Genomic DNA, 26,576 nt, shown 5'->3' on the forward strand with positions numbered 1-26,576 from the left:
TGGAGGGGGGTGGGGGTTCAGCAAGGGGGTTCATTGGAGGTGCTGGTGGGGTATGCTAAGGGTCTCTTCCCCTCTGTGACTCCCATGACTCCTCTGTGACCCTCATGACCTCTGTGAGCCTTCCATGACCCTCCTTACTAGGCTGGGGGTGTCTTGGCAGGGTGGGCTGAGGGTTTTGTGTCCCCCATTACCCCTCTGTGACCCCTGTGACTCTCTTCTGCTCATGGGCCTGGAGGTTCTGGGGGTCTGGGGAGTGGGGTGTTTGGCAGGACATGTTGAGGGTCTTCTGCCTTCTGTGACCTGCCCCCGGGCCGCGGTACCTGCTGGAGGAGGGGTCGTGGGTGGAGGAGCTGCCCGACGCCTGGTGCTGTGAGGCCACGGCCTTTCGCAACCTCTGTGCCCAGCTCCGCGCCTTCCAGGACACCTACAGCTAAAACGGCTGCCAGGTCTGAGCCCCGCAGGATCGGGACTGGTTTGGGACCAGTCGGTGCCTGGATTGGAACCACTAGTATGCCCCAGATCCGGGCTACCGGATGCCCCAGCTCGAGCTATGCCCTGTGCCCTGTGCCGCCCCATGTGATAATAAACTCAGGTCCTTGCCCCAGCTCTCATGTCCTGGCTTAGTCTGAGGGTCCCTGGGGTCCCCTCGAGGGGCTGCTGGGAAGGGGGTGAGGGAGGCAGAAGCCGTGGGGGTGCTGCAGTGGGGGCCCCGGTTGGTCATTTCTGGGCCCTGGGGGTGAGGCTGAGGGAAGGGGCGGGGCCTGGCTGGATCTGCTCCTGCAGTGCCCGTGGGGGGGATGGAAAAGTGGGCTGGCTGGTCAAGGGCAAAGGGTGGGGCCTAAGCCAGGTTGGCCTCTCCCCTGCCAAGGAGGGTCCTGCATCTAAGGGCGATGGGGCGGGGCCTCCCCACCTATCTCGGGCGTGAGGTCAGTGGTGGCCGGAATGATGTCACTGGGGGTGAGGGGCAGGAGCATGATGCCAGAGGGTGGCAATGCCACCTGCTCCAATGTGCCAGGGGGGATGATGTCACAGCGCCTGGTGAAGATGGGGGGGAGCCCCAACCCTGTGGGATGACGGGCCAGACTGAAGTGCGGGAGAACCGAGGCTCCCAGCCTTAGGGTGTCCTTCACCCCGCCCGCAGCCCCTGCCTTCCCCCGTCTAACTTGAGAGCGGAAGCTGGAGGAGGGGCAGGGGGCGTGTCCCTGGCGGTCTAGCCCCGCCCCCTGGTGCCTCTCCCCGGCTGGACCCACTGTCTGGGGGAGGGGCTCCTCGCTGTGATTTCCCCGCAGTCATGTGGCTTCTAGGAACCCGGGGGGTGGGGGGCAGGGCCCAGCGGGGGGCTGGGATCCGGCCTGCCCCCCCATGTTTGTGTACCCTCCCAGCCCTGCCAGTGCCCCTCACTCCCGACCTGCAGCCCCCTGCCCCCCACCAGCCTGGCCGGTGCCCCTCGCTCCCCCCTCCCAGGCTCTACCAGCCCTGCCCCCCACTTCCCTGTTTGGGGACCCTGGGAAACCCCCCCCCCCCGGTTGGCATGAGTCCAGGGCCTTGACGTGTTAATGATTCATAGCCCCCGCCCCCCCAGCCCGGACCGTCTGTGCCAGCAGCATCCAGAGCCGCGGGGAGCGCGGGCTGCAGGAGACGCACCCTCGAGGCGGCTGCAACATGGGGCCCCTGCTGGGCCTGATCTGCCTGGGAGCCCTCGTGGCCCCCAGCCTCCAGGCCCCCAGGTGCCGCCGGGCTGCGGGGCGGCAGTGCGGGGCACCGGCGGTGCGGGCTGGGATGGGGCTACAAGCCGGGAGCGAGGAGCACCTAACACAGACGGGAGTTGGGGGCACTGGCAGGAGAGGGGGGCTGAGTGGGGGGCACCTGCAGGGGCTGGGGGGAGCGCTGCGGGCTGGCAGTGAGGCCCCCCGCCGGCGGCGCTGGGGGCTGCGGGCCGGGTCGGGGCTGGCACTGACGGGGCGGCCCTTAGGCTGGTGCTGGTGGGGCCGGCATCGGTGCGGCTGGGCGCGGAGGCGGCCGTGGTGCTGCAGGCCGAGGGGGCGCCGGGCGGCCTGGCCGGGACGCTGCAGCTGCTCAACGAGAAGGACACGCGACTGCCCTGCTCCGCCGAGCTGCCCTTCGCGCTGGGGCCGGGAGCCCGCTCCGTGCAGCGCCTCGTGCTCCAGGTACCGCCCCTGCTGGGGCTCCGCCCCCGGGAGTGCTAAGCCCCGCCCCTGGGGGCGCCTCGGCCCGCCCCGGGCTTTCGGGTCCCTGGTATAGGCCACGCCGCCTGCATGGAGCCCCGCCCCTCTGGATTTCTTGGCCCCGCCCACAGGGCCTGGACACCGCTCGCGCGGCTGCTGCTGTCTGGTTTAGCCCCGCCCCTGGGGATCCCGCCGGTGTCGCTGGCGTCAGCTCCACCCTGGGACCCCATGACGCCCCTGTTATTGCCTGAGATTAGTTCTCGGTGATGTCACTAAACTGCTTGCACTCCGGGGGGGAGGATCCCTGGGACAGCCCCGCCCCCTGGGGGGATCCCTGTGATGTCGCCCCGCCCCGGGGATCCCCGTGACGTCACCGCGCTGCCCCCCCCCCCGGCAGGTGTCCCCCGAGCAGGCGCAGCTCTGTGGGCTGGGGTCGCAGCGCCGGGGCCGGTCGCTGCTGCTGATGGCGCGGAGCCCGCAGCTGCCCCCGCCCGGCACCGCGGCGCTGCGGCTCGGCTGGAGCGGGCGGCGCGGGCAGCTGCTGGTGCAGACCGACAAACCGATCTACACGCCGCGGCAGAGGGGTGAGACTCTGATCCTGGAGGGGACTGATTCTGGGGGGGAGCGGGGACAGGAGGAGGGGTCCTAATCCGGGGGTGGGTTCACTGAGACCCCACCAGCAACCCCCCGGCATGCCCTGCACCCCAGGACCCCCAGCCCCCCAGGGACCTCTTAGAGATCCCAGCAGCCCTACACTCGTGGGACCCCCCCTGGACCCCCCTGCTGCTCATCTTGCACCCCCAGGACCCCCAGAGACCCCTCTGCTACCCATATGCCCCCAAATCAGACCGACTCTGTGGAACACCCTAGCCCCCCTGGACTTCTGAGACCTCCCACAGCCCCCCCATCTGGCCCTGCACCTCTGTTTCTTTAGGACCCACCGAGACACCCTCCTCCTAGGGCCACCCTCAGAAGCCCCCCAGGAACCACAGAGACCTTCACAGATGCCTGGCCAGCCCTGCAGCCCCCAGCTAGTCTTACACACCTTAGACCCCTGTGAGACCCCCCTCTCCCGAGACCCCCTGGCCAGCCCTTCACCCCAAGATGCCTAGAGAGTCCCAGGGATCACCATACCCCCCCCAAGACCCCCACAAACACCCCTGACCACCACTCAGTCTCCACAGACCCCCCACAGCCCCTCACCAGCCCTACACCCCTGAGACCTCTCACCCTCCCCAGGGACACCCCCAAGGACCCCCACCCCACCCTCTCCCACACAGCCCCTAGAAACCCCCAAGACCTGCTCATGGCCCCTAGAGATTCCCCACCTGCTCTGCACCCCCAGCCCTCCAGAGATGCCCATGCCCCACAAGCTCTCCGCAGTCCCCATGCGCCTCTCCAGACCCAGGTTCAACCCTGCCTTCCCCCCCCTCCCCCCACAGTTCATTTCCGAGTCTTCGCCCTGGACCAGTCGCTGCGGCCCACAAATGAGCCGGTTGTCATTTCTGTCCTGGTGAGTAGGGTTGGCGGCAGGATTGGGGTCCCTGGGAGCTGGGGGGATAGGATCGGGGCTCTGTGAACTGGGGGGGAAGGATGGGGCCCCTTGGGGTTGGGGCGGTGGGATCAAGCCAGGATCAGATCTTAGGTGTGGGGGCAGGATCGTGCCCCTTGAGCTTGGCGGGGGGCAAGTTTGGGGCTCTAGGGGCAGGATCAGGCCCCTGGAAGCTATTGCCAGGGGACCAGGATTGAGGCCCTTGGGAGGGGGCAGGATGGGGGGTGCTGACCCCTGACCTTTGCCCCTTGCCCCCCAGAACAGCCAGGGGCTGCAGGTGCGACGGGTGCAGCGAGTCCCTTTCAACTGGGTCATTGCAGATCAGCTCAGCATCCCCGACATCGCCCCGTGAGCCGGGGGGCAGGGCTAGTGACTGGGGTGGGGCATGGGAAAGGGCCTGGGGCTACAGGCACAGGGGGCAGGGCTGGTGACTGAGAGGCGGGGCTTGCAGAAGGGGCGGAGCTAGTGAGAGGGAGTGGGGCACAGGAAAAGGTGGGGCTAAGAGGCCTGGGGGGCAGGGCAGGTGACTGAGGGGTGAGGCTTGGGAAGGGGTGGGGCTACTGACTGAGGGGGCAAGGCATGGGAAAGAGGTGGAGGTAGGGGCGTGGGTGACTGAGTGGGGTGGGACATTGGAAAGGGCGGAGCTACTGAAGGAGGCAGGGCATGGAAAGGAGTGGGAAAGGGGCGGAGCTTCTGATGGGTGGGGCACGTTAAAGGGGGCAGAGCTAGCAGCTCAGGGCTGGGTAATGGGAAAGGAGGCGGAGCTAGAGGCACAGGGAGTGGGGCTTAGAGGGGGTTGGGCGCTGGGAGCCCAAGGCCTGGGAGAGGAGTGGGGGGCTGTAGGCTGAGAGCAGGGAATTCTGGGAGCCCAGACACGTGGGTCCCCACCCAAATTTGCCCTCCCACAACTTGTAGCCCAGGCACGTGGCGCATCATAGCGCGGTTCGCCGATGCCCTTGAGTCCAACACCAGTGCTGAGTTTGAGGTCATGAAGTATGGTGAGTCCCAGACCCCTGGGTTCTCTGGGCGGTTGGGGAGTGAGGGCTAGTGGTTAGAGCCAGGGGGCTGGGAGCCCGGACACCTGGGTTCTCTGGGGAAGTGATGTTTAGTGGTCAGAGCACTAGGGGGCTGGGAGGGCTCTGGGCCCAAAGGGTGGGAGAAGGGGGCTGAGAGCCAGGATGCCTGGGTTCTCTGGGAGGGGAGGGGGGCAGGGGGTGGGAGCAGAGGCCTGTGGGTACCCAGACATTTGGGCCCCACACCCTGCTCCCTCTCCCCAGTGCTCCCCAACTTCGAGGTGCGCCTGGTGCCTGACCGCAGCTTCCTGCTGGTGACGGATGACAGCGGCAGTGACCTACAAATCAACCTGCACGTCAGGTACGGCCCCCCTGTTCCCCGGCCCCCCCGGAGCCACTTGGAACTGCCTGACCCCCCGCTCGATCCCCCAGGTTCACCTATGGGAAGGGGGTGACGGGCGCTGCCTTCCTGCGCTTTGGCATCAGCGACGGCACTGGTGGCCACGTCTTCATACGGGGGCTGGAGCAGCAGGTCACGGTGAGAACCCCCACAGGACCCCCCTGGACTCGCATGACCCCCTGGACCCCCCCAACCCCCCCATAGACTTACCACAGCCCCTGGGACACCCCATGATGTCTCCAGGATCCTCTTCAACCCCCATTGAACCCCCAGGGATCCCCGGTACCTCCTTCTTCCTCCTGAACCCTTGAGAGCCCCCACTTCCCCACAGGAACCCCCCATATCCCCTGCCACCTTCTCTGGATCCCCCTGGTAGCCCCCAAGGCCTCTCAGGAGTTCCCTCCTCCCCTCTGGGGCCCCCATCTTCTCTGGGGACCCCCCACAGGGCCCTCAGCCCGCCCCAAGACCCCTAACCTCTCCCCAAGCCTGTCCCGGTCCCCCATCACCCTGCTACCTCCCTGGGACTCCCCCTATAACCCTCCAGACCCTCCCTGGGACCCCCATTGGCCACCCATTGACCTGCTCTCAGGTGTCAGAGGGGGCAGGGCTTGTAGATCTCCCTTGACCCTGCCTCCAGATGCTGGAGGGGGCGGAGCCTTCCAGCTCCCGTGACCCCACCCCCAGGTGCTGGAAAGGGCCTGTATGTCATTGTTGGCCCTGCCCTCTCTGGCCCTGCCTCCAGGTGACAGAAGGGGAGGCGAGTGTGATGCTGCGGCGTGCCCTGCTGGTGGAGAAGGTGGGGCGCCCCCTGCGGGACCTGGTGGGGACTCGCCTCTACATTGCTGCCACCGTCATTGAGACAGCCAGTGAGTGGGGTCCCAATCAGGGAGTGGGGTGGGGGTCTGATCCTGAGAGGGTGGGGAGGGGACTGGAGCCTCCTGGGGGACCCGGATCCTGGAGGGGACTGATTCTGGGGGAAGTGGGGATAGGAGGAGGGGGGTGGACCACCTGGGGGGGGGGCAATTCTTGGGGGGTGGGGCTAGGGGGAGAAGGATGGACCTTTAAGGGGGTTCTGATCCTGAAGCGGGGAGGGTTGGGGGGAGAGAACTGGAACCTTTAAGGGGGACCCTGATCCTGGAGGGGCCCAATCTTGGCAGAGTGGGGAAGGGGCTGCACCCTCCAAGGGGACCCAATTTTGGGTGGTATGGGCAGGGGCCAGGGTCTGGCTCCAATCTGTGCTGGGCCTGATCCTGATCCTGGGTCCTGGCAGGTGGGGAGATGGAGGAGGCAGAGCTGAACTCAGTGCGGTTTGTGACGTCCCCATGGACTGTGGACCTATCAGGGACGGAGCGCCACTTCGTGCCTGGTGCCCCCTTCCCTGTGCTGGTGTGTGCAGCCTGGATGCCTGGGTTCTGAGTGTGTGTGTGCACGCACGTGTCTGTGTGTGTGCGCGTGCCTGTGTATGTATATGTGTGTGTGTGTGGGTGGCTTGGACACCTGTGAGTGTGGCCTGGATGCTTAGGTCCTGTGAGTGTGCATGTGTATGTCCTGGATGCCCGGGGTTCATGTGCGTGCGTGTCTTGGAGCTCCAGGGTCCTGCGTGTGTGTTGATGCACAGTGGGGAGGGCCGTGACTCAGGACTCCCCCCTGACCTCCTCCACCCTTCTAGGCCCGTGTGACGCAGGCTGACGGCTCCCCGGCCCCCCGGGTCCCCGTGCGGATCACAGCCGAGGTCATGGGGGACGCATCCCCACCCCCACTACCCCAGGAGCTGGTGGCCAATGAGCAGGGGGTTGTGCTTCACCAGCTCAACCTGCCGGCCCGTGCCACCGCCCTCACTGTCACGGTCAGTGGGGGTGGGGCCTGGGGCTAGGTGAATGTGGGTGGGGCTTGGGGGTCGAGCTGGGATATGAATGTGGGTGGGGCCTGGATTGTGGGTCAGGTTAGGGGTTGAATGCAGGTGAGGCTAGGGGGTGAATGAGGGCAGGGCCGACTGGGGGTGGGGCTAGAGTGAGTGGGGCGGGGCCTGGAGTGGGGGTGGAATGGAGGTGGAGCTGGAAGTGCAGGCAGGGCTAGGGAATGAATGGGGTGGAGCCTAGAGTAGGGGTGGGGCTTGCAATGAATGGGGGTGGGGGCTGAAAAGTGGTGGGACTAGGTGGTAAATGGTGTGGAGTTAAGTGGAGAAGGGATGGGGCTTTGGGGTGAATGGAGGCAGGGCTGGAAGTGTGGGTGGAGCTAGGGGGTAAAAGGAGTCGGATCCAGGAGTGTGGGTGTGGTTAGAGGCTGTATGGAGGCAGGGCTGGGTGGGGTGGGGTGGGGCAGGAGGTGAATGGGGGTGGGACTGGGAGGAGAACATGGGCGGGCCTTGAAGGTGACAGGGGGTGGGGCTGAGGTGGGTTGCAGGCTCCTTGCAGGGGTCCCTGGAGCCCCTTGACCCTGGCCCCCCACAGGTGCAAGCAGGCACCATCCACCCAGCTGTAACCTCACTGCGGGCCAAGGTAACGGAAGCACAGGCCAGGGGCTTCCTGCTCATCCAGGCCCCCCGTGACCGCCCTGCTCGGCCTGGCACCACAGTATCCGTGGTGCTCAAGGACATCAGCCCTGTTGCCCCCTCCCACTTCTACTACCTGGTGAGTTTGGCACCCCCTTGAAGCTCCCAGGGGGCAGGGGAGGGGCTGCATCTGGTTGGGTGCTCTTTGCTGGGTCGCCCTAGAGCCCCTGAAGCCCCATCTGTGATGACAGGAGATTGCATCAGCAAGTGCTCAGGGTTTGGGGCGAGGAGGTCAATATTGGTCCAGCTCAGCACTCTCTAGGGGTGCTGAAGGGGGCTGGACACCTCCTGCTGCCCCCCACGCTTCCCAGCTTGGCTCCTTGCCCCCGGCAGATTGTCAGCCGTGGGGCTATCGTCTCGGCCCACTGGGTGACCCGCAGCTACTCCACAGTCATCTCAGTGCCCATCACCCACGCACTAGTCCCGGCCTTCCGCCTCGTGGCCTACTACCACCTGAATGGGCAGGTGGTGGCCAATGCCGTCTGGATCGATGTGGAGGACTCCTGTGAGGGCAAGGTACTGGCTAGGGGTGGGGGCCCCTGGGATGGGCTGGGGAGGTTGATAGTGGGCTAGGCTGGCCTGGCAGGGTGAGGGGTGGGCTATGGGGCCAGGGTGGCATGGGGATGGCTGTGGGGCTTGGGGTTGGGTGGACCTGGTGGGGGGGCTGGGGTGGGGGGTGCCATGAGGTGGGGGGCACCCCCTTGACCTCCCTGTCTCCCCTGCCCCAGCTGGAGCTTGGTGTGGCATCCCAGAGTGAGGCACTGCGGCCCCATGAGACCCTGGCCCTCTCCATCTCCACTGACACCCGTGCCTCAGTTTCCCTGGTGGCTGTCGACTCGGCTGTCTATATCTTGAACAGCCGCAACCGCCTCACATCTGCAAAGGTACCACCACCCCCTGTAACCTCAACCTTTGACTCCTGAGGGGGTGTGGATGCTGTCCAGCTTTAGCTTTGACTTCTGATTGCTGACCTCAATGTGTGACCCATCTGTTGGGGTTAAGGGTTGGCTAGCCATTGGCCATTATTAGACGTGCACTGGTACATCGATCCAATATTGGGTCGGTACTGATATAAAGCAAATTGGCTGTATCAGAAATCGGCCTGATGCGGTTGATAATTTGGTGGATAAATGCCATGTGTGCGCGCAGCCACAGTGCAGCACTCAGGCAGCCAGGAGCACAGCCCGGCAGTGTGGAAAGCTGCCTCCAGCTGGTAAGTCCATTGTGGTGGAAGGGGAGGGAAGGGGTGTGTAGGTGGGGCAGATCAACACCCCTCACAGTGAAGGAGGGGGCAGGGGGAGGGGCAGGCACTGCCCAGCTGGGATGGGGTGGGCACAGGACAGCCGTGGTTTTGGGGGGGACACCTCCCACCGCTACTGCTTGCACCCTGGAGGGCACGGGGTGGGGGGGTGTGCCCCCAGATCTATGTGGGGTGGGGTGGGGTGGGAGGGATGCAGCTGTGGGCTGGAGCCAGGGATGTGCCAGGCTCTTCTCACCAGGGCTTGGGGAGGGGCAGCCACCCCAGGTTTCACCGTAGCTCCCTCCCAGCGCTGCGGCCGCTGTGCTTCTAGCACAGCCCCGGCTCTACCCTGCATGTGGGGGGAAGCAGGGGTTGAGCCAGGAAGAGCCAGGGATGCGCCAGGTATGCAGCGGCGGCAGGGCTGGGAGGGAGCTATGGCGAAATCTGGGGTGGATACAACCCTTTTCATAGCTCCCGCTCCAAGCCCAGCCCCCGGCGATAAGAGCCTGGAGCAGCCATGGCTCCAGCCCGCATCTGCAGCCCGCCTGCTCCACCCCGCCGAGATCTGGGGGCACATCGCCCCCCCCACCTATGCCCTCCCAGGTTGCAAGAAGTGGTGGGAGCCACCCCTGCCAACAAGCCGCAGCTCCGTTCTGTGCCCGCCCGACCCCAGCTGGGCAGCGCCTGCCCCTTCCCCTGCTCCTACCCCTTCCTTCACCGTGGGGTGGGGGTTAGATCTGCCCCCCCCCCAACACCCCTTCCCTCCCCGCTCCCCTTTCACCACAACGGACTTGCCAGCTGGAGACAGATCTCCACACTATTTTGGAAATCGGATCGGTATTGGCCGATATGACTCCTTAAAAATTGGATATCAGAATCACCCCCCAAAATCTCTAGTGGTGCATCCCTAACTGTGACCCATGACCCACTGTTTGACCCAGGATGGGTGACTCTTTATGAGTGGAGTTTGATTTGATCTCCTAGCTCTGACTGGTGGGTGGTGGTATGCAGTGCCCAAGAGCCATCCAACCCATGGCTACTTCCTAGGGTCAGGATGTGACCTGTGACCCCTTGGGTTTGACCTCGAGGGGGTCATGGGGTTGAAGCTTCTGAATGGAAGGCCCCATCCCATGTCCTGGGGGGAGATTTGGGTTTTAGGGTTGAGGGAAGCTTGGAGGAGATGATAATGTCATCTTTTGTGTCCCTGCCCCCTCTCCATCCATCCCTCCTCCATCCCATCTCCCCACCCCCATCAAATGCTCCCCTGTCCGTCTCTTCATGCCTCCATGCACCCACTCCTCTGCCCATCCCCTCAAATATTCTGTCCATCTATCTGTTCATCTGTCCATGCATTCTTTCAACCCCTCAAACACTCCTACATGTCTGTTCATCCTTCTTTTTTTCCATTCTTTCTCTCAAACTCTGTCTGACTCCATTCCTCCAACCAATCCCTCAAATGTTCCTTCTTTTTTTGTATTTATCCATTCGTTCACTCAATCCCTCCTCTGTCTGTTCATCCATCCATTCAACCTATCACCACTACCATCTTCCTGTATGTCCATCCATCTACTTCTTTGTCTATCCCATCAAATGTTCTGTCATTCTTCTTTGACTCCATCCATCCTTTCAAATACTAACATCCATCTGTCCACCTGTCCATCCACTCAACTACTCCATACCTCCATCTTTTTGTCCATCCATCTATCCATACATCCACTCAACCCTGCAACTATTCCCACTTGTCTGTTTATCCATTTTTTCTTTTTCTTCCCTGCATTCCCTCAAACGCTGCATCCTTTCATCCATCCATCTTGTCTGACACTACATCTATCCATCCTTTTCTCCATCCACTCAACCTCTCAACACTCCCACCTCTACTCCATCCATCTCTCCATCCACCCCCCTGCCCCTGGTTCAGGTGTTTGAGGCTCTGAATGGCCATGACCTGGGCTGCTCGCCAGGGGGTGGGGCCAACACCCTGGGGGTCTTCACAGATGCTGGCCTGGCCCTGCGTGCTGGGGACCTGCACAGCACCATCCGGACGGGTGAGATTGGGCTGGGGAGTAGAGAAGGGGGTCCCCTGGAGCAGACCAAGGCAGCTGGGGAACACTTTGTGACTCCATGATGACCTTTGTTCCCAGGTCATGGGTGCAGCATGGATGCCCCCCGGAAGAAGCGCTCACTCGAATTCCAGAGGAAGCTGCAGGAGAAGGGTGAGTGCTGGGGAGAGGAGGGGACTTGAGGTCTGTCCACCTGTCTGTCCCTGCACTTGAATATCTGTCCATCCTCTCTCCATCCCCATGCACAGCCACTCACCCATGCCTTCCTCTGTCCATGTGTCCTTCCATCTGTCCCCCAGCACAACCATTTGTCCATCTGTTTGTCCATCCATCCAAATTCTCAACCCTTCAGACACCCCCTGCCTTATTCTGTTTAGCCAGCTAGCCATCAGTCTGTCCATCCATCCGCCCACCTATCTATCTTCATGTGCCCCCTCCATCCGTTCCCAAGCACAGCCATCCATCTGGGCATCCATCCATTCATCCCCAAGCACAGCTGTCCGCCCATCCAACCATCTCTCCTTTTCTCCATCTCTAACTATCTGTCCAGCTATGCTCAGGCACAGCCAGACACCCATTCCTTTTTCCATCCATTCTTCTATCCATTGCTTCCCTAAGCACAGCCATCTATCCATCTGTCCGTCCATGTACCCCATCCATCCATCCATCCATCCATCCATCCATCCATCCATCCATCCATCCATCCATCCATGCCCAAGTACAGCTAGCTACCTATCCCTTCCTTCATCTATCTCTTCCCAAGATAGCCATCTGTCCATGTACTCATTCATCCATCCATCCATCCTCAAGCACAGCTGTCTATCCACCCACTCAGTCATCTTTCTGTACTTTAATCCATCTTTCCTTCCTTTCATCTGTCATTCCCTACATCCATCCTTCTATGCACACATACAGCCAACCACTCACTGCTTTCTCTGTCCATCCTTCTATCTATCCAGTGCCCAAGCACAGCTGTCTGTCCAGCTGGTCACTCCTTCACCTACCCACCTGTCCCTCCCTCCCTCCCTCCCATCCATACCCAGGGACAGCCAACCGTCCATCCCTTCCTTTGTCCATCCTTCCATCCATCTTTCTCAAGCACAGCTGTGTGTCAGTCTTCTTGTCCGTCCTGGCATGTGTCCATCCATGCCCGAGTACAGCCAACCACCCATCTTTTTCTCTGTTTTTCCATCTGTCCATTCCTCCTGAAGGACAGCCATCTATCAACACATCTGTTCATTGGTCCATTGTTGTATCCATATCCAAACCCACCCATCCACGTGCCTACCCACCATCTTGTCTGTCTGTCCACCCCACCAGCTCTAACACTGCCCCCCTTCCCTCCAGCTGGGCGTTACCAGGGTGATGAGCGGCTGCAGCGGTGTTGCCGGGATGGGCTGACAGCAGTACCCATGCGGCGCTCGTGCGAGGACCGGGCTGCCCGTATCCCCAGCTCTGCCACCCGCTGCCGCAGAGCCTTCCTTGACTGCTGCACCTTTGCCACCAACCTCCGGCGCCAGAATTGGCGCCGCCGTCCCCCTGGGCTGGCCCGTGGTATGATCCCCCAGATGCCTGGGTCCTGGAAAATGGGATGAGGAGGCCTGGACGCCTGGGTTCACACCTCGGGGAGAAGCCTGGATGCTTGAATCTGTGCCCCTAGGAAGGGCAGCCCGGATGCTTGGGTTCTGACCCCAGGGAGGAGTTCTGGGAGCTCGGGTGTGAGGAGAAGGGCTGGGAGCCCGGATGTTGGGTTCAATCCCTACCCTGTGGGGTGGGAGCAGGGGGTCTGGGAGCCTGGATGCCTGGGTTCTCTGGGAGGGGAATGGGGGGTGGGGTTTAGGTAAGAGGTGACAAGGGTGTAACCCATATTTGAGGGGGGGTCCTTCTCTCTGACTCTCCCTCCCCGCTCCCCTACCCCAGCCCAAGCCATGGAGGACGAGAATGAGTTCTTCGACGATGACTTTCTTCAGCCACGGAGCGTCTTCCCTGAGAGCTGGCTCTGGAAGACCCTCACTGTGGAGGGCACCAGCCGGTCAGAGGCCTGCCCCCTCCCTGTGTCCCCTTGGCCCCTCCCCTGCCCCTTGCTCCACCCTGACCCTTCCCCCACTCCTGTCTGTGCCCCTAGGCAGAGCTTCCTGGTGCCCGACTCCATCACCACGTGGGAGATCCAGGCTGTCAGCATGTCGCCCCGCACCGGTGAGTGCCCTTCACTCCTGCCCTGCTCAGCCCTGCTGGTGTCCTTCACTCCTGACCCGCAGACCTCTGCCCCACCCAGCTCTGATGGTGCCCCTCACTCTGAAGCTGCAGCTCTCTGCTCCCCTCCTGGCCTTGCTGGTGCCCCTCACTCCTGACCTACAGCCTCCTGCCCTCTTGGTCCCCCATTCTCACACCCGTCCCCCTGCCCAGGACTGTGCGTCTCGTCCCCACTGCGTGTCCCGGTGACCCAGGACTTCCATGTCTCACTGCGGCTGCCCTACAGTGTGCGGCGCTTCGAGCAGCTGCAGATCACACCTGTGCTCTACAACCATGGGCCTGAGCCCCTTGATGTGAGACCCTCCTGCCCCCTTGAGTCCCCCACTGGACCCCTCCAGCCTGGTCCACAGGCCCCCCCTTCCCCATGTGATGTGGGGGGTGTACCAGGATTGTGCCTGACCCCTGTCTCCTGCCCCTTGCAGGTGCGAGTGCAGCTGGAACTGGAAGAGGGTATTTGTGCACCTTCAGGGGGCGGGCAGCAGCAGGTGCAGGTGCCGGGCCAGGGGGCGCTGGCTGTGCCCTTTTCCCTGGTGCCCTTGGGGGCAGCTGACATCCCCATCACTGTCAGTGCCCGCGGGCAGTTTGGTGTTGGTGACAGCATCACCCGCACCCTCCATGTTGAGGTGGGTCCTGACCACTGACCCTGCCCTGACCTCTTCCTCCTCACCTCGACTCCACCGTGATCTCTTCCTGACCCTGTGACCTCTGATTCCCCCATTTTTCCTGACCCTTGACCCTACCTTGATCCCTAAGCTCTTTGTGACCCCACCCTGACCTCTGACTAAAGTAATCCCTGACCTCTTCCTGACCCTACTCTGATCCCTAAGCTTCTCTTGATCTCGGACCTCTTCCTAAGCCCTGGCTCTGCCTGAATCCCTGACCTCTTATTGACTCCCCGACCCCATCTTGACTTCTTCGTGGCCCCTGATGCCATTCTGACCACTTCTGAACCTGCATTGATGCCTGTCCCTTCCCTGATCCCTAAGCTTCCCCTGACCCTTGATCCTGCCCCCTGACCACTTCCTGCTCCCTGGCACCCCTCCCTCTGCTTCCACCCCGACTCCTTGCCCCCCTTCCCCCACTCTGGCCTATGACTTCCCTTTGTTCTGGTTCTTCTCCCTACGTCAGCCCTGATCCTCTCCTCCTCCCCTCTCCTGCAGAGAGAAGGGGCCCCCTGCTTGGAGGAGATGACCTACTCACTGGACTCTGCTGGTGGGAGATGCCCCCCTGGGGGTGTGGTGTTTGGGCAGGGCCTATGGGGGTGCTGCCCAGCTTGAGGGGTCCTTTCAAGGACACCTGAGGTGGGGCAGGGTGGGATGGGGAGGTTGGATGGGGGCAGGGGCCTAGAGGGCTCAGGGGGTGGGTCTATTAGGTGAGGGGCGGTGGGGAGCCTGGTCTGGTCTCTGACCCCCACCCCCATCATGGCTCCCCCTAGATGGGCACTTACGCTCCCTGGAGATCCCGGGGCAAGTGCCATCCAACGTGCTGCCCGACGGGGACTTCAAGATGAGCGTCCGTGTCACAGGTAGGACCATGCATGCGTCTGTCCATGGTTGTATCTGTCCATGTGTCTGGCCTGGCTGGTCTGTGAGTCCACCTGTGGCCTAGGCATCCATCTGTGGGTTGGCTGGGCCAGGTGTCTGTCTATGCCTTGGCTGGTCCTTCTGTCCCTTTGCTGGGCCACGTGTCTGTCTGTGGTCTGGCAGGTTTGTGTGACTGTCCACAACCTGACTGGCCTGTTTGGTGGCCCCGTCTGTCTGCATGTCTGTCTGTGGCTCGGCCACTCCATGTGCCAGCGTGCTGGTCTGTGTGTCGGTCTGTGGTTCAGCAAGTCCACGCACCTGTCTGTGACTCAGCTGGTCTGTGTGTCCATCCATGGTCCTGCTAGTTCGTGTGTCTGTCCATGGCTCGACTAGTCTGTGTGTATCTGCTCATGGTCCACTTGGTCCATGTGTCTCTCTGTAGCTCAGCCAGTCTCTGACTGTCTGTTAGTCTGTGCGTGCTGGTCTGTGTATCTGTCTGTGGTTCAGCTGGTCTGTGTGTCTGTCCATGGCTCACTTAGTCCATATGTGTCTGTTGGTTTGTGTTTCTGCCCATGGCCTGGCTTAACCATGTTCTTGTGTCTGTCTGTTGGTTCATGTTTGTCTGTGGCTCTGCTGGTCCATGTTCCCGTTACCTGGCAGGTCCATGTGTTCATCCGTGGCCCTGTCCATCCATGTGTCTATCGATGGCCAGGCCAGTCTGTGTGTCTGTCTGCTGGTCTGTATATCCATTTGTGGCTCTACTGGTCCATCTGTTTTTGGCTTGGAAGGTCTGTGCTTCTGTCCACGGCCCATCTGGTCTGTATGTCTGTGGCCTGTATGTGTTCGTCTGTGCCTTGGCCAGTCTGCATGTCTGTCTGTTGGTCTGCGTATCTATCTGTGGTTTGGCTGGTCTGCGTGGCTGTCTGTGGCTCTGTTAGTCCATTTGTCTATGGCCTGGCAGGTCCATATGTCTCTCTGTGGCCTGGCTGGTTTATGTGTCTGTCCATGGTTCAGCCAGTCTATGTGTGTGGCTGTAGCTCTTCTGGTCCGTGGCCTGGATGGTCTGTGACCTCCCCACCCCATCCCTGTTGCAGCGGATGAGGCAGGGGACGTGCTGGAGAGTGCGCTGTCACCTGAGGGGCTGTCGCGGCTGCTGCGGGTACCACACGGCTGTGCGGAGCAGACCATGTTCTTCATGGCACCGGGGCTCTATGCCATGCGCTACCTGGATGAGACAGAGCAGTGGGACCAGCTTTCACCCGACCGCAAAGAGGAGGGTCTCCAGAACCTGCGCACTGGTCAGCGTGGGTGGGGGAGAGGCCATGGGGCAGAGGGGCATAGGGGTGGAAGGTGGGTGGAGGGAAAGAGGGGTAGGGAGGTGGACCAGGGGGTGTTGCCTGGGGTGGCATCTCTTGCACATTGGCTTTGCACACTCATGTGCCTGCCCAGGTATCCCTGCTGCCACTGCCAGGGACACCATGTGTGCACAGGTGTGCCCACGTGGCATGCACAACTAATTGCACGTGTGCCTGAGGCTTGCACATATGGGTGGATTGCACATATGGGCAGCTTGCACATATGTCTGGGGCTTCCCCACATGTGCAGCTTGCACATGCAAGTCTGGCATTTGCACATACATGTGGCTTGCATACATGGGCCTGGGGATTCCACACACATATGACTAGCACATGCAAGCCTGGGGCTTGCACACACATGCAGCTTTGCATACGTGTGCCTGGGGCTTCCACTCACATGCGGTTGGGACATGCATGCCTGGGGCTTGCACATGCATCTAACTTGCACATGTGTGCCTTTGCACAACCACTGACACAAACCCCATGTTTATGCCTCACAGCACTCCTAGGATATGAGGGGCTATGGTAGGTGGGGGTGGGGACTATATTGTGGGGTTTGTGCTCTACTCAGACCTTCCCTCTCTGTCTCCCAGGCTACGAGCGGATCTTGACCTTCCGGAAAGAGGATGGGTCCTATGGGGCCTGGTTGACCCGGCCTAGCAGCACCTGGTGAGGGGGTTGGGAGCCTGGACAACTGGGTTTTCTCTCAGCTCTGGGAGGGGAGTGGGATCTGGTTAGATAGGGAAGCAGCGGGGTCTGGGATATAGGATACCTGGGTTCTGTTTGGGAGGGCAGGGAAGTTGGGTGGGATCTGGGAGGGCAGTGGGGTCTGGTGGTTTAGAGGAGAGAGGGGCTGGGAGCCTGGCTTCCTGGGTTTGTTGGGGGGAGCCCACAGGGCCAGAGGGGACACAGCAGGGGTCTAAGGATGTCGGGCAGAGGCCACAAGGGGAAGGAGGGTGGGGTGTGGGAAGGCTAGGGCCGGGGCCCTGGCTAACCCCACCCTCCCAACACTCTGCTCCCTTCTCCCCCACTAGGCTGACAGCATTTGTGGTGCGGGTGCTGGCGCTGAGCCGGCAGTACCAGCCCGTGGATGAGGTTGGGCTGCGTGGCTCTGTGCGCTGGCTCCTGCGGCACCAGCAGCCTGACGGTTCCTTCAATGACCCCCAGCCCATCATCCACCGTGAGATGCAGGTGAGGCCTCTCTGCCACTTCCCACCCCTGCCTCCTCCCTTCCACATGCACGCCTACTGTATTTCCCCACCTACCACAACTTCCTTTCCCACCCCCCCCAAACATGGGCTTCTTGAAATTGGGGCTGGGCAGCTTGGCTCATGCGGCAGCACTCATGGCGGCCTGCAGCTGTGGGGTTAACAGAGCAGCCAATGTCTTTACTGATAATTTTTGGCCTCTTTTTTACTGACAGTTTTGTCACTGGCAAATTTTTTTAGTGATAAACTTTATTTGCAGACAGATTTTACTGGCAAACTTCTTCATTTCTTTTGTAGCAGAATTCTCTACTAGCATTTTTTTCTGATGTTTTTCACAGATAAACTTTTTTATAGAATTTTTTTTACTGACATGTTTTGTACTGACAAACTTTTGGACTGACAGAGAATTTTTTACTGACCAACTTTTTTACTGACAGTAAAAAAATAATCATCTGGGTTGGCAGCCCTGTGTGACTGCAGTAAGAGTTTTCCGTCCTCATGGTTCCCACCACAGGAGTTGCCTCCTTGCCTCATACCATGCTGTCTCCTCGAGCCAGTCCCATTTCCCTCAGTCCAGCATGGAGACCCAAGAAGACCTACCCACAACTCAGTGTTGTTACAGGAAGGGAAGCAGCAGCAGCAAATGGCTGGGGAGTGTGGGGAGGGATTTCCAAACCTTGAGAGGAGGCTTTCTGAGAGGTGCTGTGCCAGGCTGCTCTTCTCTGGTTATGCCTCTGCAAAGCTCTGGCTGTCCAGCTTCCAGCTAGGAGAAACCTTGCTGGCTCTTACAGGCAGCTCAAACTGATGCGTGGACTTTACGGAGGGGCATTTTTAGTTTGGAGTTTCATTGACTGTCCCTAAATTTATGGGCAGCTGCTGGTGTTTTCCCTGCAAAAATCCTGCCCTGGCTGAGATTTCCAATGAAGGATCTTTCCCTCCCACACTTCTTTCTGCCTTTCCAAAGCAAGGTGCACTGTTCTTTTGGGGGTGTGTGGTATATGAGGATATACAGTAGCTTGCAAGGATCTGGCCTCTCCCCTACCCACTGGCAGCAATGTTGCCTGCTCACCCTCTTGCATTTGGGGGTACCTTGCACACTTATGGCTGCTTCTCATGCTTATGGCTCCTGGGCACTCCTGCCCTCGTGAATGCGTGGTCACCGTGCATGCTTGCTCTTGCATGTTTGCACACTTGGAGGTGCCTCATGTCCCCTTGGCCCCTTGAGTCACTGACTCTTGCACTCTTCCAGTGCCTCACATGTGCATAGCTGCCTCGTATGCCTTGCGCTCACTACAGCTGCATGGCCTTTCATGCTTATGGCTGTCTTGCATACCTGCAGCACATGGAGCCCCATGCACACCCTGCTCCTTGTCCTTCTCCCTCCTTCTGTGTCCTCCATGCACACAACCTCCCCTTGCATGTCTCATGATCTGGGCATCACCCCCCACTCTCCTTGGTGCATCATGTGCTCCAAGGAGGGTATGGACAGCTCTGCCCACACCTCCACAGGCACTGACCTCCCCTTCCCCCACAGGGTGGTGTTGTGGGGCCGCAGGCCGTGGTGTCACTCACAGCCTTTGTGGCAGTGGCCCTGCGGCAGGCACTGGTGCTGTACGCAGCCCAGGAGTCCAGCGACGAGCTAGAGGCTGCGCGGCTGGCAGAGCTGCGCCAAGTGGTATGGATGGGAAGAGTCACTAGGGGCAGTGGAGATAGAGTGGGGGGATACTTAGGGGGTTACGAGAGGGGTGGTGTTGGGTGGGGGGAGGGGACGGCATCATGGACAGTTAAGAGAGGGGTGAGGACAAGGGCCTCTGGGAGGGGCAGAGGGAAGGGTGGGAGGGGGTGAGGCTAGGGGAGGGGCTGCCCTGAGGGGGTGAAGCTAGGCTGAGGGGTGGAGCTATGTAATGGGGCCTCATGGAAGGGATGGAGCTGAGTCAGGGGCTGGAGGGAGGGGTGGGACTTGGGTCATGGGCAGTTATGGGGTGGGGTATAGAGAAAGGGGGAGAGGGGATGGAGCTGGGGGTGGGACTGGGGAAGGGGGCAGGACCAGGTGGGGGAAGTGGCCAGTGGGGATGGAGGAGGACATGTAAGAAGGGGTGGGGGTGGGGGGGGGCAGTTGTAGGCTGGGGCCTGGATGGGGTAGGGAAATGTGGCAACAGCCAGGCCTGGGTGGGAGGGGAGTGACTGGGGGCAGGCTCCATCCCTTTGTCCATCTCACTGCCCCTCCCCCACCACAGCGGGACAGCCTGGCCCTGGCCTGCCGCTACCTGGCAGGGGCGGGAGAAGGGCTGAGCCCCTACCCAGCTGCCATCACAGCCTACGCCCTCTCGCTGGCCTCCAGTGACCGCGATGCCATTGCTGCTGCCAGTGCCCGCCTCCGCGCCCTTGTCACCACCTCCCAGGGTGTGTGAGTCCCTGGCCCCCCTGGGCTGGGTGTGGGGGCGGAGGTCCAGGTGCTGACTGTTCCCCACAGTCCCGTATTTCTTTGTATAGAACGTGCATCTCTCCCCGCCCCCAAACCTAGTGGTGGGAAATTGGTCTGCATGTTATATATGAGGAAATACAGTACTCGCCATTCCCACTCCTTGGCTGGGGTTGGGAGCAGAGCTCTAGCAGATGGAAGGACGCTATACTTCCATATTTCCTCATATAGAACATGTGTCTCCCTCCAACCCCCCAAAAACCCCAATGGGTGGAAACTGGCCTGTGCCTTATATGTGGGGAAGTACAGTAAGCAGTGCTTCCTACCCCTTCCAGGGCCAAAGCTATGGTCAAGGCCACGTGAGATGTGAGGGGGAGTGGAGACTCTCGCCACTGCCTACCGCAGGGGAAGACTGCTCCCCCAAAACTTAATTTGTGTTTTCAAGATCAAGGCACATTGTATATGGGGCAATATGGTAGAGCAACAGCTCCTGGGAGGGTCCCTAGTGGTGCTGGAAGGTGTTGCAGGCCCAGGAAAGCCCCCTAGTGGTTCCAGGGGGATATTGAAGGCCCTGGAGAACCCCCTAGTGGTCCCAGGGGGTACTACAGCCCCTCGAGAGCCCCCTAGTGGCCTTAGGGGGTACTGCATCTGACTGGGCTCTGGTGGGGGCTTCCTTTGGTTCCCACAGACGGGACACAGATGTTTTGGGCAGCACAGGGTGAGGCCCAGGGGATCTCGGCCACAGCGGTGACAGTGGAGGCCACGGCTTATGCACTGCTGCATCTGCTGCTGCAGAATGACCTGACGATTGCCCCGAAGGTCACCCGCTGGCTCACGGAGCAGAGGAACTATGGTGGTGGCTTCAAGTCTACTCAGGTGCCGCTTGGATGCTGATGTTGCCTCTGCAGGGTGTGGGGGGGAGAGGGGTCTGTTTGCATTGGACCAGGGTGGGAGCTGGGAGTCTGGATGCCTGGGTTCTCTGGGAGGGGAGTGGGGGCTGGGAGCCCGGATATCTGGGTCCCAGCACCAGCTGATCACCTGCAGGACACAGTGGTGGCACTGGACGCCCTGTCCCAGTACTGGATCAGCACCTACAAGCAAGAGGACAATGCCCTGGACGTCACTGTCTCCACCCCCGGCCGCAGTGGTGGCAAGAGGATCCTGCTTGACCGCACCCAGAACCACATCCAGGAGGAGCTGAAGGTTAGTGGAGCTGGAGCGGGGCCCCCAAGGACCCCCCCCCATGGGCTGAGGGCTAAGGAGTCCATGCCTCAGTTTGGCACCCTCTCCCTCCCCCCAGTTCCCCCTCGGATCCAACATCCATGTGAAGGTGGAAGGCAAAGGCAAAGGCAGCCTGACCGTGAGTCCCGCCCAGATGCCTGAGTTCTCTGGGAGGGCTGGGGGCTGCCGGGGGGTTGAGGGGGACCCAGATGCCTGTGCTCTCTGCAAGGGGAGGGGAACTGGAGGGTGGTGGTGGTGGTGGGGGGGGGAGGGTCTGAGAGCCTGGATGCCTGGGTTCTTTGGGAGGGGAGTGTGGGTGTGGGGGATGGGAGCAGGGGGTTAAGAGCCTGGACACCTGGGTTCCCTCCACACGTTGGGAGGGGAGTGCGGGTTGGGGGGCTGAGAAGGCCTGGACTCTTGGGTGCCATTGGAGAAGAGTAGGGGTGGGGGTGGGAGGGGACCTAGGGACCTGGACATTTGACTTGTCTAGGAGGGGAGTGGGGTGGGGTGGGGAGGGGGGTGAAAGCAGAGGAGCGTGGGAGCCTGGATGCCTGGGTTCTCTCCTCATTCTGGGACAGGGGTGGGGCATGATGGGGTAGATTGGAGGGGACCTGGGGGCCCCAGACATGTGCTCTCTTCCCCTGCTCCCACCGCAGGTGCTAAAGCAGTACAGCGTCCTGGACCTGCGGAACACGTCGTGCCAGAGCCTGGAGCTGGACGTCACCGTGACCGGTGCCATCGACTACGAAGGTGCGCCCTTGCCAGCCCACCAATACTGTGTCATGCCACCAGGGCCCTGCCTCCTTAAGAACCTCAAGGCTGGGGCGGGGTGCTTAGCTTAGTGATGTCATCAGGATTGCCCCCCTTTTGAAAACCGAGGTGGGAGGGGCTTTGAGAATGGCCCCACCCCCTGTGATGTTATGACACATCTTTTAAAGGGAAATGAGTACCTTTTTGTCTGTCCCATTTCCCAGCTGCCTTTCTGGGAAGGTGGGGTTTTGCAAGCTGTGGTAGGCTCCACCCCATCCCTGCTGCTATGACATCATTTTGTTTCAACCATGCCTTTAAGGGGCAAGGCTCTTCCAGGGTTTTTTGGAGGGCAGTTGGCTGATGTCACGGTATCTCTCCCCCCCTCAACAGATATGGGGGACTATGAGTATAACTATGACTATGGGGATGAAGCCCCAGCAGCTGATGCCCCCCTCCACGCTATCCACTGGTTTGATGCCCGGCGCCGGCGCCGGAGAGACGCAGCTGACCGCAGTCAAAGGGAGAAGGAGGTTCACTACACGATATGCATCCAGTGAGGACCCTCTACTTGGTGGTTGTGGTGGTGGGGAATTCCTGCCCCAGCTCTGTGCCTAGGGGTGGGACTTCCTTTTCTCTCTTCGAGGCGGGACTTCTTGCTTTGCATGTGCTCCAGAGGTGGGACTTCCTGTTTTACACTGCCTCAGGGGGTGGGACTTCCTTCTGCCTGCCTCTTTCGAACACAGGACTTCTGCTGGGGAGCGGTATTTCCTGTTGTGCACGTGCTCTGGGGATGGGTCTTCTAGCTACTATCTCACCCCATTGGCAGATGCAGCTCCCAGCCACAGTCCCCTTATTCCTTCCATGGCCTGTGCTGGGGTGAAAGGGGACTTCTTGTTACTTCTTTAGTCTATTGGGGAGGAGGTTGGACTTCCTGTAGCTTCCTTGGGGGTGGGGGGGGCAGGACTTCCTGCCATGTTCTCACTCTGCCTCTCCACCCCACATTGCAGGAGGAAGCCAGGGGCCCCGATCTCAGGCATGGCCATCGCTGACATCACCCTGCTCAGTGGCTTCCAGCCCCACACGGCTGATCTGGACAAGGTCAGGGGCCCTGATCCTTCCCTGTCCCCTCCCACCCACTGCACTTCTGATCAGCCCCCGGGGGGGACCCCTACCTCCTCTCCTCATGGGGGAGAAGAACAGGCATGTCTGTTCTTCCACGAGTCATCTGTATATCTGTCCATCCCCACAGCTGAAAGACCTGGTTGACCGCTACATCAGCCACTACGAGGTGCAGGGGCAGCGGCTCCTTCTCTACTTTGAGACGGTGAGCAGGGGAAGGGCAACTGTGGTTAGAGTTGTGGAGGGGTAAAGGCGTTGGGGAGCTCCAGGGGTATGGGGGAGGGTTTGGGGGGCAGAATGGGCATAGGAGCATCTTGGGGGTGGTGTCTGTCTGGCTGTAGCATGCCTTGCTCCCACCTAAAGTGTGATATGAAGGAGCTGCAGACCTTTCCCTTGTTTCACAACTAACGTTTTTGAGGCTGGATCCCCATTTCAGTGGCTTGTTTTCCAGGGGTAATGGCTTGAACATGCCACAATGTATCGCAGAATTAGCGCCTTAAGCATGAGATAAACATAGTGTTCGCATGCACCCTGGATGCCTAGGGCCTCTGGCAGTCATTGTGGGCTTTCCAGACACATTTGGGTCTTCTGCCAGTAAGAGCATGGGCATCTCCAGATGCCTAGGACCTCTGCCAATAGGTGTGGGCTTCCCTAAACACCTGGGTCCTTTGGCAGTAGGTGGGAGCATCCCTTTACATCTGGGTTCTTTGGTAGTGGGCATGTGCTCTGGGGGCCTCCATGTCAGTCATGAGGCTCTCCCCCCAACCCTGTGTTCACCCCTCTACTTCCAGGTGCCCGAGGTCCGAGACTGCGTGGGGTTCCGGGCACAGCAGACGGTGCCTGTGGGGATGCTCCAGCCTGCGGCTGCCACCCTCTATGACTTCTATGAGCCAGGTGGGGGCTGCAGTGGGGCAAGGGTGAAGGGGGACAGGCAGATGGGGTCTGGGAGAGCTTGGGTAGTGGGGGGGTGGAGGGGTCAGGGGAAGCTGGATGGAAGAGGAGCTGCCCCAGAGACCAGCCCATCCCCCCACTTCTTGCCCCCAGGCCGGCAGTGCAGCGTGTTCTACAACGCCCCCAGTAGGAGCAAGTTCATCTCAGCCCTCTGCTCCAATGATGTCTGCCAGTGTGCCGAAGGTGAGGAGACCCAAGTGTCTGGGCTCTCTGTACCCCCTTTCCTGTTCTAATCACCCCAGTCCCCATTCCCCTCTCACAACAGGGAGAGAACCCAGGTGTCTGGGCTCCCTGCGGTAACTCTCCAACCCTCATTTCCCTCCCACAGAGGGGAGAGAACCCAGGCAGCCTGACCCCCTCTACTCCAACCCCATGAGCCCTAACTCCTCCTGGAGTGGGCAGAGAACCCAGGTGTCCTGATCCCTTTCTCCCTCTCCCTACCAGGTGCCTGCTCCCGGAAGAAGCGAACGTTGGATGACAAAGTGACAGAGGCTGAACGCACTGAGTTTGCCTGCTACAGCCCCCGGGTGCAGTACGGTGAGATTGGACCCCTGAGGGGTGCCGGGAGGGGAGTGGGGGGAGGCCTGGAGGGAACCCTTGACCTCCAATACCTGCCCCACCCCCACACATGCACACACCAGGGATGTCCTAGAGACCCTCTCCCCATGGTCTCCGTGCCCCTCCCACCCCCAAGGTCAACAATTTAAGACATTGCTTTTTTTACTGCCAGACATATTTTTTTTACTGACACTGTAGTGGTTTTATGCCTGCTGGTTCCACTCCAGGGGTCCCCGACTCCTCCATACACCCTGACACCCCCAGCTGCACCCCCCCCCCCGATCACACCCAAGTATGCTCCTTGCCCCATGATCCAGCCCCTTCCACTCTCCTGCATTTCAGGAGAGGCTGGATCAGCCCTGATAGGCAGGCGGTGGCAGCTGCATGTGGCTGGGGCAAGTGGGGAAGGGAACAATGGCAGTTCCTTCAGAGCTGTATATTTATGGCTCCCTGAGGACCCCCCATCTCTCCTCCCCCATCCTGTACCCCCTACTTACCTCTCCCCCCACCCAACATCTTTTTGCGCCCTTCTCCAATTCCCAGAAGCCCCCCCCCCTCCCCCACTAACTCCTGCCTAAGCCAGTGGGGTAGTCCTAGTCCCGATCCCTGACCTTGACCCCTGCCCCCCCCCCCTCTTCCCCCCCAGGGTATGAGGTGCAGGTGCTGAGGGAGGAAGACCAGAGTGGCTTCCGGGCCTATGTGACGAAGGTGCTGGAGCCGCTGCAGTTCAGTGAGTGTGGGGCAATGGGGGGGACTCCAGGGTAGGGGGCTGGGAGGGTTGACTCCGTGGGATCTCTAGGGTGGGGACTCTGCAGGGGTGGCGGCAGCAGTGGGGTGACCCCAGGAGTTTGGGGGGCCTGTAGACGCTGGGGGCGAGAGGGGGGGGAGAGTGGCCCCATAAGGGGTGGGGAGTCCCAGGGGGCTGTGACTACAAACTTGAGGGGGGGGGCAAGGGGGTTGGGGTGACTGGGGGGGGGCAAGGGGGTTGGGGTGACTGAGGGGGGGCAAGGGGGTTGGGGTGACTGAGGGGGGGCAAGGGGGTTGGGGTGACTGAGGGGGGGGCAAGGGGGTTGGGGTGACTGAGGGGGGGGCAAGGGGGTTCCCCTGCCCCTGTCTGATGCCCCCTTCCCTCACAGCCGGTGACGTGGGAGTGCAGGTGGGCCAGAGCCGCTGGTTCCTGGTCCGTGCCTCCTGCCGCCTGCGCCTGGCGCCTGGGCGCCGCTACCTGCTTATGGGGCAGGATGGGGAGACCCGTGACGCCCAGGGCCAGTGAGTGCGGGGGGCAGGGCTGAGGACTTTGGTGAGGTGGGAGGCTTGGTGGGGTATACTGAGGGACTCCTGCACCTCGGGGACCTCCCATCACCCCTGTGACCCCACTGAGACCTCCGCAGCTCCCTTGATCCCGGTGCGACCCCTTTGTGATGCCGTGACCACCGTGCTCCTTCCGTGACCCCATTACCCTCCCCAAACCGTGGGATGTTTGGGGGGGCACCTGGGAGCGTAGGGGGCACTTAGCAAGGGGGTTTTGTGGAGGCAGAGTGTCCCAAGGGCGACCCTCGTGACTTCTCTCTGCGGGGCCGGAGCGGTCGGGGGGTCTTGGCAGGGTGGGCTGCGGGTCTTATGCCCCCCGTAGCCCCTCTGTGGCCTTGCTGTGACCCCTGCAACCTCCCCAGCCCGCATGCCTGGAGGTCTTGAGGGAGGGGACGCGGCGGGGGGCTCTGCGGGGTGTGCTGGGTGCGGGGCTGAGCGTGTCCTGCCCCCCGTGACCCCTGTGACCTGCCCCCAGGCTGCGGTACCTGCTGGAGGAGGGCTCGTGGGTGGAGGAGCTGCCGGACGACCGGCGCTGCGAGGCCACGGCCTATCGCAACCTCTGCGCCCAGCTCCGCGCCTTCAAGGAGGCGTACGGCCAGAACGGCTGCAAGGTCTGAGCCCCGCAGGGCCGGGCTCGCCTGCACCCCCCGGCCGGGATTGGATCAGGACCTGCTGGTGCCTGGATCGGGACCACCGGTGCCCCTGGCCCGGGGCTGCTGCACCCTCCCCGCTCGCGCCGGGCCCAGCCCCTCCCGCTGTGCAATAATAAACCCGGGTCCTGCCCCAGCCCTTGTCCTGGCTTGGTCTGGGGGGTCGCTCGGGTCCCGCGGGGGCTGCCGCGAGGGGGCAGGAGCTGTGGGGGTGCTGCGATGGGGCGGGGGGGGGGTTGTGCCTGCCCCATCC

The 26,576-nt window shown here is 61.4% G+C and overlaps 1 protein-coding gene across 1 annotated transcript; it reads left to right on the plus strand.

Annotated features, from left to right (window-relative positions):
- The first annotated feature begins 1,583 nt into the window (after nt 1-1,583).
- On the plus strand, nt 1,584-26,459 carry LOC102568973 (complement C4). The gene is made up of 41 exons (XM_059715233.1): nt 1,584-1,727; nt 1,973-2,168; nt 2,584-2,770; nt 3,629-3,699; nt 3,998-4,086; nt 4,654-4,736; nt 5,016-5,112; nt 5,184-5,289; nt 5,894-6,017; nt 6,422-6,537; nt 6,821-6,997; nt 7,602-7,781; nt 8,036-8,218; nt 8,431-8,586; nt 10,861-10,987; nt 11,084-11,155; nt 12,350-12,556; nt 12,923-13,034; nt 13,128-13,198; nt 13,409-13,548; nt 13,678-13,878; nt 14,416-14,467; nt 14,691-14,780; nt 15,873-16,076; nt 16,727-16,802; nt 17,168-17,324; nt 18,876-19,016; nt 19,579-19,744; nt 20,452-20,639; nt 20,808-20,966; nt 21,064-21,123; nt 21,641-21,734; nt 22,125-22,287; nt 22,742-22,832; nt 22,984-23,058; nt 23,645-23,747; nt 23,898-23,987; nt 24,249-24,341; nt 25,009-25,092; nt 25,499-25,631; nt 26,149-26,459. Exons 1-41 carry the CDS (start codon nt 1,663-1,665, stop codon nt 26,288-26,290), a joined length of 5,121 nt encoding a protein of 1,706 aa, XP_059571216.1. The 5' UTR covers nt 1,584-1,662; the 3' UTR covers nt 26,291-26,459.
- Nucleotides 26,460-26,576: the final 117 nt, after the last annotated feature.

This window comes from Alligator mississippiensis, chromosome 11, assembly GCF_030867095.1.
Source record: "Alligator mississippiensis isolate rAllMis1 chromosome 11, rAllMis1, whole genome shotgun sequence".
In the NCBI taxonomy this organism is placed as follows: domain Eukaryota; kingdom Metazoa; phylum Chordata; order Crocodylia; family Alligatoridae; genus Alligator; species Alligator mississippiensis.